We start from the raw sequence: 20197 nt of genomic DNA, 5'->3' as shown, positions 1-20197 counted from the left end.
AAGAGCTGAGCTTCATTTGTGGTTTCCATTAACATGTTTGTGTGTGTGTTTGTGTGTGTGTATGAGATGCCCCAGTGCAATGACGGCCATTCAAAAGTGGTCCATCAGTGTGCAGTAGCAGCAGGCAGCAGGTGGAGGGGTTCAAGCAGCCCAGGCCACATGCCAATAGCCTGAGTACGAAGTTGGCAGTGCCCGACACCAACACCCCCTCAAGCAGACGTACCTTCCTGTGCCATTGCGGCCGTGCTGGTGGTAGCGGCAGGGCTGGTATGCTGCCGTCCCACTATTGGACAGAGAGGGATTCAATGTGGAGGCACAGGTGGGACAAGAGCCTCACTAAAGCCTGACAGCCTTTTCATTTTCTGGATTTAATAAACTTCAGAGTATTAGACAAGAAGGACAAACAAATGGGGATGTTTGGATCAAGCGGACATACTGATCCTGTGCCATCCAATGAGCTGCTCACCATTTGGTATTTTAACTTTAAAAGACAAGATTTACTCTGATACGATCTCTTTTTTATCAGGATGAAGTGAAGAAGCAGACGAGAAATCTTCTCAGCATCAAAACACCTGCGTCCCGAAATGATTCATCTTATTTCCGTGGACATCGACTTGACAAACATGCCTGCAGTTATGTATAAAGCACTTCAGAGGTCTGGCTCATCTGCTTTCTTCAGTCTAGATCGATCTTGACCAGCAGAAAGTAGTTGGCCATGATCCACAGGATCTGCTTTACTTACATGAAAGCATATAAACACAGGGCCAATAGCATTAATGCATTAGCTTGCCAGGCCGTCGTCTGGCCTACAAATTGTGTGTTCAATCAAAAGCGCCCTGTGTTTCGGTGATCAAACTGCTTACGAGGAGGAAATCTGAGCCAAACCCCTAAAGTGCGAAATCAAAACTGCAGACGGAGCTGACAAGCAAATGTAAACAGGAATAAAAACGTGCGGTTAAAGGAACTAGATTCAGGCCAAAGAAAAGAAGTAAAGTAGCACAACAGCGATATGAATCATTTGGCCTCTATGAGATATCAAATCAGGTAAAAGTCATTACCTATAAAGTGTGCTCAACTTCAAACTGAAATCTCTTATTATCAGATAAAATGACAAAACAGACTTGTTTTTTTGTCACAAAACGGCTCAGTTTCTCTGAATCCAGGTACTTCTTTGTGCGGCTCCATTCAAGTATGTATTATCAACATCACTGCCAAAGCTCACCTGAAAAGTTCCTGGACACCAGCATCGTCGTGAGGATAGCTCCCTAGAGAGACACAGAAATCAGCATTATAAGGATTTGTGTTACGAGTGTTTGTATGTGTGAGTGTGTGTGTGTGTCTACACTCACTTTAAGTTTCCTCCTGGCGTTGAACTTGCGCAGACACTCCACAGTCTCTTGACGGTGCATCATGGAGGCCACAGTGGAGCGTTGCTGTATGAAGAGGAGAGGAAACAACATTATAGATAAACTTCAATGTAACACCAATAATGTAGATGGGAAGGCACTTCTTTCAATCCTATACAATCGGTTCTAACTAACAAGTAGTCCTAATAAATGAAAATAATGGCTTTGCGTCCCGTTAGCCAAGTCCATTATTTTCTATATTGGGACACCTCCCAGTAGTATATCATTGTGCCTATACTGTACCATGACCACCTACTTTAAATCATCTTCCATTCTTTAAAGTTTGTTTATAGTCAGTTTAACACTTTAAGTTCTTTTTCCGTCACTTTCGGCAAGTAGCTGCTATGGATACCTACATAGCAGTTTAATAGGGTTACGTGACTCGCAGTTGAACATCTGGGAAAGGCAAGAAATTCTCCCAGTTGAAACAATTCAAACTGATGGCCATAAAAAAAACCCTACAGGATCATTACATTATCCGGCAGATACCCGCTTTTCTACTTTGAGTAACATTGAGTATATCATTAAAAGAACATTTTTAATGTGAATTACAAGTAAGGAAAAGTACGTCAAGACCTGTTGGCGGGAACTATGTTCGTCGACTTTAATGGACACTTACCAGCCAATGAGAGCCACATATTTCTGTGGTCATGGTATCATGTTATCCATTTATCCAAGTGTTGTCTGAAGCTCTTACATGTAGCAAGTGTGAGACAAATGAACTGGTCTCTGTGATGTTGTTTTGTAAAGCAGTGCCAAAAATGAAATGCTTAACATATTTTACAGTGTGAGCTCCTGGTCATGGTGTCCTGCCAAGGTATTCCTAAGTGGAGTCAACATATGACTGCTTAATACGGTAGATAGTGAAAAGAAATGTGACGGCATGAACATCTACACCATTATTTTACATGCTGAAAAAGATTTCTTTTGATGTGAAAACCAAAAGAAGATGACAAGTGTGACTTACGCAGACCCAGGGATGCTTGAGGGCCTGGTCAGCAGTGATCCTTTTGGCAGGGTTAATCGTTAACATCTGATTGATCAGATTCTTGGCCTCTGGGGTCACCGTGTCCCACTCTGGAGAAGGAAACTGAAAGAGGAAGTAAGGTTAAGAAGGTTACTGTTATTAGGCTTTCATTGAACACTTTTATCTTGGAACGACTGGCTTAACACACACGCATATACTTAAATAATATATAAATTCATTTGCATGTGTCTGGACCAGTTGTCCAATAAAGGGAAGAAATTGTTCTTGTTTCAGTCATTTGCCAATAATGTTTTTTTCGGAATTAATTTGATGTTTAACATTCAGATTCAACTTGCGACTTAAAATAAAAAAATATTTTAAAAATAAGAAATGTAACAGTTTGCGAGCCTCAAGAGTTGTAAAGTACAAAATCTGATGAAAACACCAGGCAGTAAGGCAAGAATCCCAGGAGCATGTATCAGCAGGAGTGACGCTACATCTAGAGACTGGACGCTATGTTAGTATTAATGACAGGATAGGCTCTGTCAGTTATGTGGGTTAAATTAAATAACCCAAAATCAATCAATGAACCAATCCATCAATCAAAAGAGGACATTTAGTCAAATTAAAATACATTATAAACTGCCCTTTATTGACTCTAAGCCATTACTGAACTATGAAATCACGACAGGCTGCAACTGAACTTTTCTTTCTTTTATTAAAGACATGTTCAAGTGTAATTACCTCGTTATTACCTTTTTATTAACACCATATCGACACCGCCTCCACCTGCTGCTCCGACTGTCTTTCACTCTCTCGCTCTCCCTTGTGAATATTTTGTGCGTCTTTGATTTGTCTTATTACATCTCTTCATCTCCTTTTCACTTCCTGGTGTACTATATAAAATGATTTTTATCATATTTTTATGATGTTTAGTAAAACCAGCACTGAATACACACGGATTGCAACTGCAAACTCAATGAAAACTGCAGCTCACGTTTGTGCAACACAGTTTTCTTAATAAATCTTGCTGTCTGTGATACTTTTGCAGATTATATAGACAATGTTTGTACGCTAAGACAAATAATGTATTAAGTTTGGAACGTGCATAATATGTGGAGTGGTGCAGTTATTTGTCTTTCTTTGACGAGCCATTTCAATGGTATGACACAAAAATAAAAAACTGAATTAATTGATTGATTCTATGTTGAAGGAAAAGGCTGTTTTTTTTTGGCTGAATCAATGCACGAAGCCGTTCAGTAGTAACAAGTAGTGTTTTTAAAGTCAGCTTAGTTTCTCTCACTCCACACCTGCCTCCCTCATCCCTCCATCCAAGCAGCACAACGTGCCAGCAAATATGTTTACTGCTAAAACTCAAAGCAAGCTGTCAAGAGACATTACTCTCAACATTAAAGTGTCAGCTGTCAATTACTGACAAAAAGAAATGAGATTCAAGGTATCTGCATGACAGCGATGAAGAAGTGCACATTATTACAAGTGCTTGTCACAGTCACTTCATATCAATGCTCATATTATGCACATTCATTAGATGTGGTTGCTTCCAATTATGGAAATTAATACGGGCAATAAATTCCTATCTCCCAGAGGAGTACGACAAGATCTGATAAATAAGCCCATTGCTAACTTTCTTCCACAGCAAGATGAAAATCATGCAATAACAAGAAGCAAGCAATTAAAAACGAAAATTACATTTTCTAAATTACCTGCACGACAGAATTCAGAGTGTGTTATTTGATGAGACCTGAATCGAAGGTGTCCTGTAGGGCTCATCTCGACGCTCTGTCCTTGTTGTTTCTCATTCACATAAATTATGATTAATTATTATTATTTATTAGACTTCAAGTTTCAGGGACAGAGATGGAGCTCCCTAACAAACTCAATTTACTTTCACTGTCATCTTCATGGATCCATGCACTGAAAATCTGGAAAATACACGTTCAGTCCACCAACTTTATTAAAGCTGCACTAATCAATATTTTTATATAAATAATGGACGACATATGACGACCATAAATTCTCAAATAGTGGATTTTATTTACCTCAGTGGCAGAAGGAGCCGGGCCTTTACTTCTAATTTCCCCTGTTACTGCAAACCTAAAACTTTCTCAGCTTGAGTCATCTTGATAAATTCAGTATAATGTATATTTCCACAGCACTAATTCCATCAGTACAACAAGAGTCACGTCAGGTGTTTGCCCTCATTTTGCCTTTTTACCACAATAATCTTAAACTACCATGAATGAAACACTTCCTCCAGAATGTTCACATTAACAGTCTTAACTGTTAATAAATAACAAGCTTTTAATATGAAAAAACATCAGGAAGTGTTGAGTTTTGTTGACGGTAGCTTAACGTCAATCATGAATACAGGCAAAGAAGAAATTAGTGGAATTATATGTCGGACAGGCAACGACTGAGACTGGCTGGTGAACACTGTGGAGCATTTAGCAGCTAAAGAGCCAGAGATTTCCCTCAGGAGTTGGTGGAAACCAAAGACAGAGCTAAAAGGAGAGTGAATATCAGACTTAGATTCCCCAACTGGTCAGAAACACGACTCCACATAAATGCTAATGTTGTTAGCATGTGTCTGCTGGCTGTGTAAATAAGTAAGTGTTTGCTAACACTTGCCAAATCAACTTTATAACCTCATAATATGTAAATGCTGTGTGTTCAGCTACCGATGTGGCAGCGTAGCGGAGTAACAGAGCTCAGCTTGTACACACTGCAACTATTAAGATTTATTCGATATCATGGTCATATCCTTTTAACTGTTTCCATGTAAGAATGTGTGAGAGAAGTACTCACGTCATATGCACCGGCCTTGATCTGTTGGTACAGTTTGTGTTGGTCCTCGTCCCAGAAGGGAGGGTAGCCCACCAACAAGATGTACAGGATCACACCTGGCACACACACACAAACACACACAATCTATATAAAGATACTGTACACAGTAGAAAACATATATAAAAAGCATGTAGAATGTAGTTTAAGAGGCATAATTCTTCTAATGAATATTAGTGAGCGTATGAATGCAGCAGCATAAAAACAGACTGAAAAGGTGAATAACTGACCACATGCCCATATGTCCACTGGCTTGCCGTACGGGTCCTTCCTCAGCACCTCTGGGGACAGATACCCTGGAGTTCCTGCAAAACCTGCAAAAATACAGACAGTACAGTATACATACTGTCCCATTTATTGCTGTTTTGAATGTAAAACTAATATTCACAATAATACATTAATATAACTAAACTGTAAACACCAGTTTGTTTAAAAGTCTGTTCTCAACACAAACATACAAAATTGTTTTTGACAGTAAAAAAAAAAAAAAGTGTCCCTTTTATTTCCCTCAGTATTTCCCTCAGGACAAATTTGGATTATTTAGTACTTTCCCTTACATGTATGATTTTATTTAATATTTTTCTCTCATACAGTAACAAAAACAGAGCATATAAATTATCATAATGTACTGAAACACAAACTCCAGCTCGCTACTAATTTAACACTTTATTTTCTCAAGCAATGATGGTAAAGCAAACGCTGCTGCTGAAAGTGAACACTGGGGAATAAATACAGAATAAATAATAATAATATAAAGTTAGTGTGTTCTTTCTTACCAAACCATGCCTGTTGGTCCCCCTGCACCTCGATGGCTAGACCGAAGTCTGCAAGCTTCACCGCTGCTCCCTTCATCTTACTGGCCAGCAGCAGGTTCTCTGGCTGCAATACACAAACAGTTGAAATGTTTTCACTCAGGCTACAACCAGTGACCGTTTTCAATACTCCTTTGTCAATTACTATATTCTGTAAAATGTCAGACATACAGACAAATGCCTATCACAAGTTAGTTTCACAGTTCGTCTGGCCAACACCCCAAAAAAACCCATTTGAGAAACTGTTTCGCAAATGTATTTATTTCCACTTCCAGACATAAAAAGTAAAAATTAATCAGTCATTTAATAAGAACAGGTTGTTAAATTTATCCTTGGAAAAACTCTAGGAAGTTTTGCATGGCACAAAATAAATCGTAGCACGGTTATGAAAAAAAACAAAAAAAAACACATTTAATTAAGGGCACAAGAGATAAGCATGTACCCTCCTTCAAGAAATGTTCTGTCTGTCTGCATGACTGGATGAGCTGCAGGAGCACGATGACATCGACAGTAGTAATGAGGCATGATTTGGTCAAAGAGGCTACAAAGGCCGCCCCCAAGGGAAAGACCTTTGCAGTCAGCTGTCGCAGAAGTTAACACAGCAAATTTGACACTGTCGCGCTGATCACACAACCGTGCAAGAAGTCAGGAGATGTCAAAGGTAAAGATAATATTAACTGTGTTTTAGTTGTTAGTTGTCTGATGTTTAGCTGCTTCCTCGCTACCCTCATTTGCGTCTCCTTACATCATTGTTCATCTCACTTTAAGAAGAAATTGTGGAAACACGTCAGGTCAAGTGTAATGAGACGTAAGGTTTACTTGCTATAATTTTTTCTTTACAATATAGGGTTGACCTGTTTTTTTCTTAGCTAGCACCGTGGCATAGTTGCAACGTGCACCCTAAACCCTCACAGACGTTGAATGACATCTCATGCATGATCACTTCAATAATAAAAGGGCTCGACAGAGTGACGAACTGTACATTTGTACCAACTGCCTTTGTGCTCTTAGTCTGTTTCTTCTCATCTGTCAGTTTCTCTCTCTCTCTATTTAGTTATCTGTCCATCCATCCATCCATCCATCCATCCCTCCCTCCCCCTCCATCGGGCAGGGCTGAAACAATAGGAAAGAGAGAGAAGAGGGGGAACTGCACAGGGACAGAGAGTCGGAGTGGAAGCAACAGAAGAAAAGAGAGAGAGACAGATAGAGACAGATAGATGGGAGGTGGCATAATGAGTCCCTACGCTGGCGCTGCAGCAGCCGGGTGACCTCACCCTACAGTTACCATGGCAACCCAGCCTGCCACCAGCCAACAGCATTCAACTCTTTCTCTCTAATTCTTGATTTCCCTTCAGCTAGTGGCCCTCCCAAGATGACAGGGAGGTAAAAATATGACTAGTGTGTGTGTGTGTGTGTGTGTGTGTGTGTGTGTGTGTGTGTGTGTGTGTGAGGTCACACCTCGCCATGCCACACTGTGTTGGCATTATTAGTGATTTTATGGCTCCAATACAGATGTCACTTATGGCAGCTTTATCCCCAGGAAGTTCTTGGAAAAAATAAAATAAACTCAGATGTTGCTTTCTTTTTAGCTGTCAGATGATTCAAGAGTTTGTTCTACAAAGAATCTTTCTCAGAGAAACCAACACCTTAATTTATGTATTTTTTGGCCACTTGGGGGCAGCAGAACAAGCTGTAAACACATAAGTGACATGTAATCAATTATTAAAGTTGTGGTGGCTAATGTGTTAGCAAATACTTGCCTATTTACACATCCAGCAGATACGGAGCAACATTAGCATTAATATGGAGTCGCGTTTCTGGATCGACGTCCACTCTCTTTTTAGTTCTGGTTTGCTAAATGCTCCATAATGTTCACCAGCTAGTCGATAACTTTGTCTATGAGTCATTTGGTGTTGCGCAGGTAAAATCAATATTTGTATAATAACGATGTATAAAATGACAATGTGAAAACAATGTGACAGAGTGAAAAAAAATCTGTTATCGCAGGTTTAGGGTTGGAAAAATCATCCTATTCCACTCTGTCTGACAGTTATATTCTGTTATATTCTGTTTCAGCTCCTCATTGAAGCTATTATAGGAATAATGCACTTCCTGTAAGTCGCTTTGGGCAAAAGCATCTGGGAAATGCATGTAATATAATGTAAAGTATTATGATAAGCTGAGTGAAATATTAAAATCCAAGACTTCGTGTTTTTATGCTGCTTCATTCCAGCAAATGGAAATATTCCAGATATCTTATGTATCATTTTCCCCAAATTCAGCCTGACATATGTGGTATTTCTGGACATTTTGGGATCTCTACTAGAATCTAAAATACATTTCGGTGTGTCTGAATGATACTTTGCTACACAGAAAGAGTTTGTAAGTGATGCAGCACTGATGCAGTTTGAATACATGAATGAGGGTTGTACATTACAACATTTACAACTAATGTAAGTCATTTCTGTCCTCATCATCTATCATCATTATCGTCTTTCTAAAACTCTTCCCTGTCCAAGTTCATTTGATACCGAGATCCATTTGCAAGCTAAAGATCAATGAAAAGCAACGCAAGTCCATTTGCGCCACTCTCACACAGAAACAGATTGTTTATTTTCCAATTACGTTTGTCTGCTTACCCTAGAGTAATGGTTTAATCTTTTGGTGGTTTAAGCTCTAAACTATTCAAGTTTAGGACTCTGAACTCAGTATTGGCAATAAAGAAAAAAGTGGTGCAATTATCCAGGTGTTTAAATCTCTGCTCAATTTGCTGTCTTCCTTCACGATAATATTAAAATTAAATAACACAGCTGAGGAGGTCAGAGTGCTGTTGGTTTCTGTTAAGGGTGAACAGTTTTGCTGCAGGGAAATCGTCACTGGCCGTCATCTCACCCACCGACCCGCTATTAATAGCAGCTGGTCTGCTTTCGTCAGTCCTCAGCAGTGCGGGGGGGGGGGGGGGTTAGTCGGGGAGAAGAAAGGAGGAGAGGAAAGAGGGGGACAGAAGAAAAAGGGGAGGGGGTATAGGTAAAGTCGTAGAGGAAGATGGAAATAGAGAAATAAGGAGGAGACAAAGCAGGTGAAGAGAGGGAGTGATGACGCTCACCTCTTAAGTTGTTCTTAACGTCACATCATGACGTGTGTGCATGTGTTTAGACCTGCGGTGAATCTCCACAAACGCCTTTCATCTTCATTTACAACATCAACACTATACAATACGTAAGACAATTCTGTCCTCCCATATTCACCGCTGGTATATGATAACTCACCTTGAGGTCCCTGTGCACAATGTCATGCTGGTGGATGTGACTGACGCTCTCCAGGATCTGATTGATGCAGTGGCTGGAGGAGACAGAGAGGGATGAGAGACACATCTGTCAATCCACAACAGCTAGATGACAATGGAGTACAGACTGAAGCAGAGGGAGAAAAAAAACATTAGCTGAGGATTTTCAAACTCAACACAATGTCCTCATTAGTATACTTAATCAGAACTGATTATCAGATGGTCAAAAAGCCTAAAAAAAACAATTTCTGTAACTTTCCACAATCCGACAATCACACCCACTGCATGCCGTGATTGGCCTGGTGTGAGGAGGTGAGAAAGTAAGCAGGGTTTGAACTTCTCTCTCTAGCTCTCTTTTTCAATTTTTCAAAACACTATGAAGGCCTCCCAGGAGAGACGGTCTGAAAATGGGCTCTATTATCTCCATTTTTTAAATAAGCATGCGTCTCCTCCCTCTCCATGACTTCCGGTTTTAAACTCCACCTTCCAGTGTGGCTGTTGTGAACAGCTATACACACTTTTGATTGCCGACATGGTCAGACAAAACTGCACAAGGACTAGTTCTGTTCTAGCATAACCCGACCCTGATGCTCTTGTGACTGAATGGGAGCAAATCCCTGCAACTCAGGGGCCTGTTTTACCAAATGTTCAACATGCTAGCTGTGACTTGCAACATCACACCACTTCCTCTTGATCATTTTCCACTAATCAAAACAAATGGTATATTTATGATCCATGTATGAGCATGCGAGAGCCCTGTAAGACTCGCAAATGTACGTGCAATTTGCAAGCAATAATCATTTGTGAAACTTCACACTGACACCCATTTGCGACCTGCAAAGTGTTGCATGTGGGAGAAAAGTTGGGTGCATTTTTATGTGAATGAATGTGTGGAAGGAAGTGTATCGGGCAGGGTGTATATGCGAGTGTGTTGTTGAGGCGGTGGGGGCTATCTTATGTAAGCTTGTTCTAGGCTTTCATATCAGCAAATTTGCTGGTCTGATGCGCAGTTAAAATGACTATTATTTCTTTTAAATTAAATTGAGCTCGACATCAGTAAAGGTGAAGTCATGGCCAGCAGCAGGAGGGTGCACAGAGACAGATTTTGGGAGAGTGGTGTCTTCTCTCTGCAAAACAGAATCAAAAGAAAAGCTCCTGGCGTTGTGTCCAAATTAGGGTAAATCTGGACTTCACATTTTATTCTCCTCCCTGTTTGTGCAGCTAATATGGTGCCCAGCAGACTGTCTTGCTTCTGTACTTACTCACTTGTACATCCCCTCATATTTTCTTGCCCTGTCTCCAATACTCTTCACCTCATATCTCTCCTGCCATCCCTTTTTTCTGGCTCAAATTGAGTGTTTGGTGTAGGATCAACTGTACAGATAAATATCAGATGAGAACTAATCCCAGCTGTATGTGTCCGTTCTCTTGACAACCAAAAGTTGGAACCTGGTAACCCTGACTAGTTCTGTAGTAGTCCTTTTTACTCTTCTGCATATTTGTCCCCAAAATTATCACCAAGTTAATAGCTGTGGCTAGAAATGTAACTGTCCCATATAATATAGACTCATCACCACTATGAAACTCTTTAAATGTCATTTAAAGCTTTTATTTATATTCAGCTTCAACTACCAGTGCAAGGTGAAGCACTTAAACTGGCTGCAGATCCATCTGATGGGCATAATAACACATGATTTTATTCTGTCGCGGTCATTCAAAAGTTGCGCTTTTGGTAGATTTTAAAACTACGTTCAGAAAAACAACTCAAGGAGGATGGCGTCATGGTTTGTGAGAGGTGGTGGCTCGCTGGAATTTGGCAGTGAAAACATGAATGTTTTGGGTGCCCAGGCTTCTACTTTGTTCACCCGAGTGTATGATGCCCATTAGTGTACAAAAGGAAGTGTTTGAAAGCTGCCTTTCCTTCTGCTGTTTTGTATGGATGTGAGGCTTGGCATAAGGTGTCTCTAAAATCCACTGAGACTCCTCTACATGGCCGCGGTAAAAGCTTTGCTTGGAGAGAGAAGCATCCCACCCAACTTGACCTGTTTATCAGAGGCAGGGCTTCCTTCAGTACAGGCTTCAGTAAGAGACAGATAATACACTGGGTTATGAACTCTGTTTGACTCAGAGACAAGAATCATGTCATAACAATAAATCAAATAAGGTCTGTAGTCTGTAATTCATTTGAGCATTACATTGACATGGCTTGCATTTATTGGATGAGGAAGATGACATCGTACGCCACCTGTGGTAGAAATTTATAAGTAAAGTTGTTGAATCACTGTTTAATCATCTGTTGAAAAAAACTCTTTATGGACTCTTTGATGTGAGAAGACGCTCAGACTGTCCCGTCACAAGACGAGACAATTTTAGGGTGTCTCAATTTCTTGAGATATGCCTGTGAGTGACTGGTTCAGGCTGGTTTTGTAGAAAAGAGCTAAAAAGAGCTGTAAACACCCCTCTTTATGGCCTTGTTGTCATAAAAGCTTGGGGCGGTGGGGGGGTACATCTAGGCCAGTGTCGGTGGGGTTGCCACTTCGTGGCGTCCACTTCCTGTGTACCAGAACGTATTAAAATACATTCATATAAGATCAACAGAGTTTTTGTTTATTCATCACCACATGAACTACACGTTTGCACTGGTGCTGGCATAAAGAATAAAAGACATGTATCATTATGTCCTCACGACTCATGAGATCTGAGTAAAATCTGACCATAACTCAACTGATCTTAGTTCATTGTTTATGCTGATGATACATGACTTTGTTTTGGGGTAATTTTATTTCATTAATGTGTTGGCAGAATTTCATATATAAATTATATAATTGTGATGTTTAAGTCAATAAACTAACAGCCACGTGACTGACCAAAATCTGCTGAAGCGTTACATAAAGTTTAGTCTGCACAATCCAGGCAAGAAATGTGCTGCAGTGCAAAAAAAGTGCAACTTCTGTTAACAGGCACAAAATAAGGTTTAAAATCTTAGGGCAGCTTTGTCATGATTTATTAACGGGATTAAATTTAAAAGCTTTGAGACACTTGGTCAAAAATAAAGTGTATACTGTGTACTGAATCTCTGAAGTATTGCTTCTGCTACTAAAGCACAAAGTACATTAACACAGATTCGAAAGGCAAAACAATTTGTACTTTCATAATCCAACTTTACTGCTTTGGCAGCCTGAAGTTTTACTTTGGCGGCCTTGCCTAGTAACGCATAACATGTTCACACGTTAGCATGATGACATACTGTACCTGGCATCTGCTTCGCTGTAATACTCTCTAGCAACAATGTCCTCAAACAGCTCTCCTCCAGTGACTCTGCAGACAGACACACACAACATAGAGACCTGGTTATTTGTCTTTTCTGTCAAACTGACAAATATGATCACAGGTGGTACAGCTGAAGGTCTTTGAGGAAGCATATTGATTTATGTTGATGCTAATGGTGAGACGTCCTCATAGACCCAACATGTTCTCTGTTAATGTGCAACATGTGCTCTAACTGACGCTGTAAGAGGCCACTTGACTGGTTGCTGATAATACAAGCCTCAACAAGACCGACTTGCATGTCTGGTTTACGTTTACATTACATATGCGAAAAACAGGTAACAAATGACTGCAGTGAAGTTGCAGCCACAAACTCTATTACTTAGTATTAAAATAGGGCTTATTTTGAGTGTAGACTGACGCTTTCCATCTTGACAGCTCAGTGGAATAAACTGATGTACTGTACTGCTGTGAATGATCAGTCATGGAAAATAAAAACAACTTCATCCTGGAGCAATACTCCAGCCTGAACCTGTGACCTGTGTGTGTGTGTGTGTGTGTTAATGTGATTTACTTACAGGTCAAAGACAAGGTAATGGAAGCCTTCCTCTGAGATGCTGTCATGGAGTCGTACTAGAGAGAGAAAGACTTCAATTAGATGATGTAAATGATCTTCTATATGGAAACTCTATGAACCATCACCTCTATGTGAGTGTGTGGGGGGGCAGTAACTCTTCTAAATAATGTGATTACTTTTTTCAGTAACAAGTACTTGTGATGTGCTGCAAAATAGCATTTGTCAACTGTTTAAATTTAGCTTCAATTGAGGAAAAACCTACATTTTGTATTTTTTAAGCTTTTAATGATTACTTATCATTGATGTGGCACATGATTAATGCATCCACATTAATACTAATCATTGATCACTGGCCAGTTAAACAAACTTAAGACAAATCAGAGGATACGAGGTTTCCAGTAGCACCGTTTTTCCCGTCCTATCTGAAATGATCCAGTCCAGGGCGCCGCAGTAGGTTTCTGAAGCCACCTGGCTTGTTGGCAACTATGAGTCAGCTTTTGGATGACAGAAGTTGACAGAATGGTTGCCATATTTTAATCATTCATAATTGGTGTGATACTGGTAATTTCCTTTTAGATTTTCTCTCTGTTTAAGAAGCACAAATGCAGGCAGGAAACATCACAGTACATAGAGGCGTGAGAGGTTTTACTCACTTAGGTGGAGTGGAGACAACTTTAACCCATAGCTTTCTTTAACCAACAGCTCTCGAGTCCAACACAGTTTTGAAATAAAATGACCTTCTAACTGGGTGTTCACAGGTAGATCAAAAAGCCTGCTTGTGTCAAGGCGGGTGAAGGTGCTGAAAGTGGGCCTAAAAATGTTGTATATTACCCTCTTCTTGCATCAGACGACTTACATTTAAAGAAAAGAAAACTTGAGAAGCTGTCCCCTAGAGAGCGGGATAAGAAAAGAGCAGCTGAGGGAGGAAAAGAATGGAAGAATAGGACGATGAAGAGGCAGGAATCAGGTGGGACGAAGAAGAAAGAGAGACCAAAGAAATCATACCTATTATGCTGTTATCATTATCTACGTGTGTGTGTGTGTGTGTGTGTGTGTGTGTGTGTGTGTGTCTGTCTGTATAGCCTGCACTGGGCGACATACTGTGTGATAAGACACTTGGCAGTTCTGCCACAAAGATACTTTGCCATTTCCTTCCTTTCTCCCTTTATCAAGGGACCATTTCCTACTGTCTGGGTTTAACACACACATATACACACACACACACACACAGATATCCTCAGTCACTGCATGCCCCACACACACTTCAGTAGTAAAAGATGTGATGAAACTCACGTTATACATTATAATTTAGAATACCAAATATATTTGAGACTCAAACTAATCTCAGATTTACGTTCACAGACATTTACAGACTTGTGTTTATCTGACAACTGCCTGTATTTGTTACATTTTGGCACACTGGTACCGTAAAAAAGTAAGCCGAATTAGCTATTAACAGTTCCTGTATGTAATGTACCCATGGACGTACGGCCAACTCTCACTGGATCAATTTGATGCTGAAGAAAACTTAAAAACGTGATGATTCTCAGGCAAGTTCTGGAGTTATAAATAGCGTCTACTTTTCTATGATTTCTTTATTCGCGATGGACATCTAAGATATCCTCGGAAAGTGTAAGTCATGCTGAATCTAAAAATATGTGTGTGTTCAGATTAGACTTTTTGAAAAGGAGTGAGATTTTTTTACGCAAACTGTAGCAATCAGGCGCTAATGTTTTTAAAGCACCTTAACTGCCTCAATGAGATGTGTGTCATTCAGCTACTACTGTAACTGCTGACCGTGTTGTTTTCACAACTCTCCCTTTCACCTCACGCAGTATCTTTGCCTCATGTCTCTCCCCCTTTATTTTCTGTTTGGTGTCCTGGAGACTCCAGGCTTTCTTTAACCTCTCAGTGATACAGGAAATTACGCATTGCTTCTGTTTTACAGTCCACAGGTGTACAACATGGTTAAATACAATGAATATCCCTGTGCTTTATATCTGTGATTGGTGTTGACTGAACTTCTGATGCAGCACTAAACCTCCCAGGTCACAGATCAGTCTGTTAGGATTTATGTTATTGGAGATTTACAACAGTTTGTTCATGAGAGGAACCAACACAAGTAATGTCAACTTCATCAAATGTTCAAGCCCAGTTTGTGGCAAAAGGAAGAGTTATCACTTCAATACTCTTCTACATATTGGATTTTAAAAGGTCATACAGCGATGTAGTCTGTGGGACTCCAAATAATAAGGAAGTAAAGCCAATCTCAACAAAACACAAGGAGTTAATGTGACTACACGATGGTACTGACTTAATGGATCTACACTGATCTCTGAGTCGTCTGTCTGACTGAAATCTGTGGCAGTGACTGTGAATTCTTACTTCCTAACATCTTTTGTCGATGTTCTGAATTAACAAAGCTGTTCCACTAATCCATTAGTCTGTCGGCTCTCATAAATGACTCACCTATGTTTGGATGTTTCAGCAGACGACAGATTCTTGCCTCCCGCTCCAGTTTCTGGTGATCTGAGGAGAGAAAAGAGCAGAGAGGAAACAGTAAGGACACAGTGTCATTACCAGGAGGAGAAGCTATTAAGATAGTCTGTTTTTGTTCAACATTTGAGCTACAGAGAACTAAATACCCCAAAAAAATAATTTCTTGGAAACCCACTAAGTGAGTGGACACAGAACAACACAAAACCAACACAAAAGTACAAGTATACAACAAGGCTGCATGACATTCATTAAATCTGACTGCAGTTCATGTTGTTCAATAGCAATTTTGCAACATAGCATTTTGGTCTCTTCTACATAACTTTTTTTAACAGATGTAGTGCTAATGAATAATAAATAATTTGTTTAGTTTTTCTAAAGCAAAGGTTTTTGCAGCCATTAAAACTTGATATCGTGTTTGGAAACATTTCAGAAACGCCGTCACTTGCGACTATGTGAAGCGATTAAACATTTTCTTAGCCCATAAACACACACATAAAATTCCCTTTTCTCTCCAATCTCCTCCTACTCCACTCAGAACAATAGCTTTCTCCTAAATCTGCCATTTTGCGACCGACATCAAATCGATTTGAACTCGAGGGGACAGCAGAATTGTTTCAGCAGCGACAGGATGTCAAAAAAAAGGTAAAGACGCACAGCAAGCCAGACAAGCTAAGAGGCCAAAACAGTGGCTGTCAACTAACATGAGCTGGACAGACAGACAGCTATATACTGTATACACACACACACACAACCTCTAACACAAGCTTTTTGCACTTAGTGAAATTAGTCTTGTGGGTCCGGCCTTAATATAATCAGTGTCCAGTTAATGATTCTAATGGAGAGGGGAGGATGTCCATGTTTGTGTGTGTGCAGCTGCATGCTATAGGCCTACACTGCCGGGGGACTTCCCATGATGCACTGAGCTTTCCTCCTCTCCCTCTTCATCTTTGCACATTCATCACAGTCCAATGCATGTTACTAACTTTATTTCTTCCCCGGAGTTCCTTTGTGCTTTGTCGACTCGTAGGTCGCTGTGGATCGTGGTCCTGGTACGCCTGGGTGCTGCTGCTGCCATGGGCCTGCCTGACTCCCATCACTACCGTTATTATGTTTAGTCGTAGTTCTGTCACTATTAAAGCTCCTATTATTAATCTCAGCTAATATTACAGCTATTTCTACTGTTAGTGCTGCCATACATCTTTGCCTACCTATCTGTCTGTCTGTCTGTCTGTCTATCTGTGTCTCTATGTCTATCTCTCTGTCTCTGTCTGTCTGTCTCTCTCTCTCTCTCTCTCTCTCTCTCTCTCTCTCCCTAAAACCCAACCGGTCAAAGCAGATGACCGCCCACCTAGAGTCTGGTTCTGCTCAAGGTTTCTGCCTCTTAAAAGGAAGTTTTTCCTTGCCACTGTCGCCAAAGTGCTTGCTCATGGTGGGAACTGTTGGGTCTCTGTAATAACATTATAAAGAGTCGGTCTAGACCTGCTCTATTTTGTAAAGTGTCATGAGATGACTTTGTTGTGATTTGGCGCTATATAAATAAAATTGAATTGAATTGAATTGAATTGAATTGAATTGAATGTTTAGGACAGATTGGTTGTAGGACAGATACAGTAGATAGATACAGTGGACAACCTGCTGCGAGGTGTCAGAGGTCAAGTTCATACTGGACTCTCCTGCCACCCACCAGCTGCTGGTCTCAGGGGACAGATGGGCTGCTTACATGTGAATGAGGTACGCCCGTGTTTGTTTTTGTTTTTTTTTGGTTTGCGTGCATGCCAGAGAGGGAGAGACACTGGACATCTCTAATCCCCTGTCCTATCCAAGGCTTTGGGCAGTGTCATCACGGTGCCTAGAAAATCACCAGTGCTGTGACAAGAGATCATTTTAAATATATTGTAATCTGCCAATTTCTCCTTTAATCAATTAATCATTTGATCTATAAAATGTCAGAATATATTGGAACACTTCCTGAAAGTTGACATATTCAAACTGCTTGTTTTGTCCAAATCCAAAATGTTCCTGGTTCAATTCTGGCTAGATGACCGTCTGTCTGTCCAAATGAAACAATGATAAAAAAACTGTTACCAATTAATTAATTGTTTCATCTCTAAAACACATTTCTACTTACTGTAGCATACACTCACATTCACCATAAAACACATTTAAAGCACAAACACATCTGCATGTACAGAGATCACGAGTGCACAAATGCAGTCCAGAGCAGTAGCTACATAATAACATTCATGGACATAGTTAAATTTCCATCTACCTGCTTTTATGCACATTTTCAATTTGCATTAATAAAACCTTAATGTCACAAAATGTTTCTGGGGTTGGCAGAAGTTGGAAAAGTTGTTACATTGGCCATGATACTGATCTTATTGACAGTGGTCTAGGAGACAACAAAGCCCAAAAAGTAAAAAATATATCCTTTGTCTTGGATGCACGTCCTGCAACATAACTGCACAGTGACAGTAACCCTTGTTGCATGTCAACAACTGATTAAAACACCACAGGTAATTAAATTGTTAAAATAACACAAATGCCATCTAAGATTGAAAGCAGCAATGAATGCAATGCCACAGTGTGTCAAAATGAATGAAATGCCAGAGCTACTGGCGCTTGAGTAATAATCTAATCTTGTCCTTGAACATATTCTCATAGCAGTAGCTGATGGAAACAAGCAAAGATTTGCATTTTATTTGGAAGACTTTTTGATGAGATGTAGCTAAATGAAGAGAAGAAGAGAGTCTTGTTAAAACTTGTCAGGAGAAAATATGTATGATGACCAAGTTCAACCCCGATGAGTCATCAGACTTAAGTAATGGTTGTTATTAGGAGAGTTAGCCAAATAAAGTGTGAGCACAAACTTTAATGCAAATGGCCAAGTCAAGACATAATACTCTAATCAACAGCAGTTTTGGTGGCAAAGCCATTAATCATGTGGAGGTGTTCAGTGAGTAAACTCTGTTTGACAACTGTGGCAGCAGTTATGGTCAAAACCAGAAATTCCACACTTTGAGGAAGTTAAGTATGTAATCAATGAGCCCAGCTAACAGGGTGGAGGTACCCCAGAGGCCAGAGAAGGCTTCAGCTTCAAAATCCCACAACTGGCTGGAAAAACACTGACAGGAAAAGTGAAATAGTTCCTTCCTTCACAGCAAACACTGAGGGGCCTTTCGAGGGACTGGAAAAACAATTCCATGACTACCATCTAAATATGTCATTTGTGGTCTTGTGTGTATAGAAAGCATTTAAAACTAATCATTTACAAGTATTCAACAAACCTCAATATTTATCATAAATCTCAATCTGCTGCTTCCGAACTGCTACGTTTTTAGTTTTTAGTAGCTATGAGAGACTCGGGCAATAAGAGAGGAGTAGGGGACAGGAAGATGTCAATTAGTTCTGAAATGATTAGTCAATTAATTGATATGTTAATCAAAAAAAAAAAATCTGTAAGAATTCCGATAATTAAGCGTTTATGTTGTTTATAGAGCAAAAATGACAAACATTTGTTGTTTCCAGCTTCTAAAATGTGACAATTTGCTGCTTTTCTCTGTTTTCTATCACTGTAAACTGAATTTGGATAATAATTTTAGCCGCAGTCCTAACGGCACAGACATGAAAACGCTTGCTCAACACAACTGAGTACACACATCTTAACCTTTTTCTGTCTAAAGTAAATGATGATTAAATTTATAATGAAATGATATGAAACATGATATTATTGATGACCATCGTCAAAGGCAAAGTCAATGTAGAAAGACAGGGCTGGCAGCAGCAGTGCTGTCTGTGTGGACACCAGACGCCTGCGAGACGCAGCAGTTCAGTAAGGTAGCCGTCATGCGCTGCTCACGCACGATGCGTGGCCGTAATGTTAATTAAATGTGACTTGAATGTGGTCCCAAAGCCTTGAGCAAAAGGTGGCCAGATTAACCTTTCTTATAAACACTTATACATGTGTATAAGTTTTTTGTTTTTCTAGATGCTTTGTATATCCCTCAACTCTTCCCGTGCTTCCTGTGAACGAGTGTGACGAGAATAACTCATCCAACTGGATAAAACACAGATTTAAAATGGTGGGACCTGTGGATGTAAAGTCACCTCTTAAAAGGTTTGTGCATTGATTTCCTATCAAATCCATTGTCTTTACCACCAAGAAGCTCCTGCAGGAAAACACAGGGAGGGATTAAAACACTACACACCAAGTTTGACCGCAAACCTCTGACCCACAGGGCTAAGCCAATCAGCTGCAGCTTTTAGCCTGCATGTCTCTGTATGCAGACGTGTACATGCTATCCTGTTCAGTTCAACATCCATGCTTTGGTTTAGACCTCACACACACACACACACACACACAAGCTTTAATCTGACCGGTGTGTTCAGAGGATGAGAAATCAAAGCATTCTGCAGACATTCCACAACCTTCTTCTCAGAGCCATAATGGGCTATTTTAGCTGCTTGTATTCTTAGAAGTCGGATCAGCCTGCAAAAATAGGACTATTTTTCAATGCTGGC

At 40.1% G+C, this 20197-nt stretch overlaps 1 protein-coding gene across 9 annotated transcripts in view; it reads right to left on the bottom strand.

The window, feature by feature from the left end:
• Positions 1-20197, bottom strand: part of camk2g2 (calcium/calmodulin-dependent protein kinase (CaM kinase) II gamma 2) — a 61708-nt gene that overhangs the window by 18124 nt on the left and 23387 nt on the right. For 5 of the 9 annotated variants that reach the window (XM_070915750.1, XM_070915748.1, XM_070915751.1 and 2 more), the window contains exons 3-13: positions 15647-15706; positions 13179-13233; positions 12586-12651; positions 9317-9389; positions 6012-6114; positions 5466-5549; positions 5200-5294; positions 2374-2496; positions 1350-1433; positions 1223-1265; positions 224-283 (exon numbers count right to left, since the gene is read on the bottom strand). In XM_070915750.1, coding sequence (XP_070771851.1) covers positions 224-283; positions 1223-1265; positions 1350-1433; positions 2374-2496; positions 5200-5294; positions 5466-5549; positions 6012-6114; positions 9317-9389; positions 12586-12651; positions 13179-13233; positions 15647-15706 — 846 coding nt within the window. The remainder of the gene's footprint in view (positions 1-223; positions 284-1222; positions 1266-1349; positions 1434-2373; positions 2497-5199; positions 5295-5465; positions 5550-6011; positions 6115-9316; positions 9390-12585; positions 12652-13178; positions 13234-15646; positions 15707-20197) is intronic. The other 4 variants (XM_070915749.1, XM_070915752.1, XM_070915755.1 and 1 more) reach the window with 1 other exon arrangement.

The sequence above is a fragment of the Enoplosus armatus genome, chromosome 12 (assembly GCF_043641665.1).
Source record: "Enoplosus armatus isolate fEnoArm2 chromosome 12, fEnoArm2.hap1, whole genome shotgun sequence".
Taxonomy (NCBI): Eukaryota; Metazoa; Chordata; class Actinopteri; order Centrarchiformes; family Enoplosidae; genus Enoplosus; species Enoplosus armatus.
This window is presented reverse-complemented; position numbering and strand designations above follow the sequence as displayed.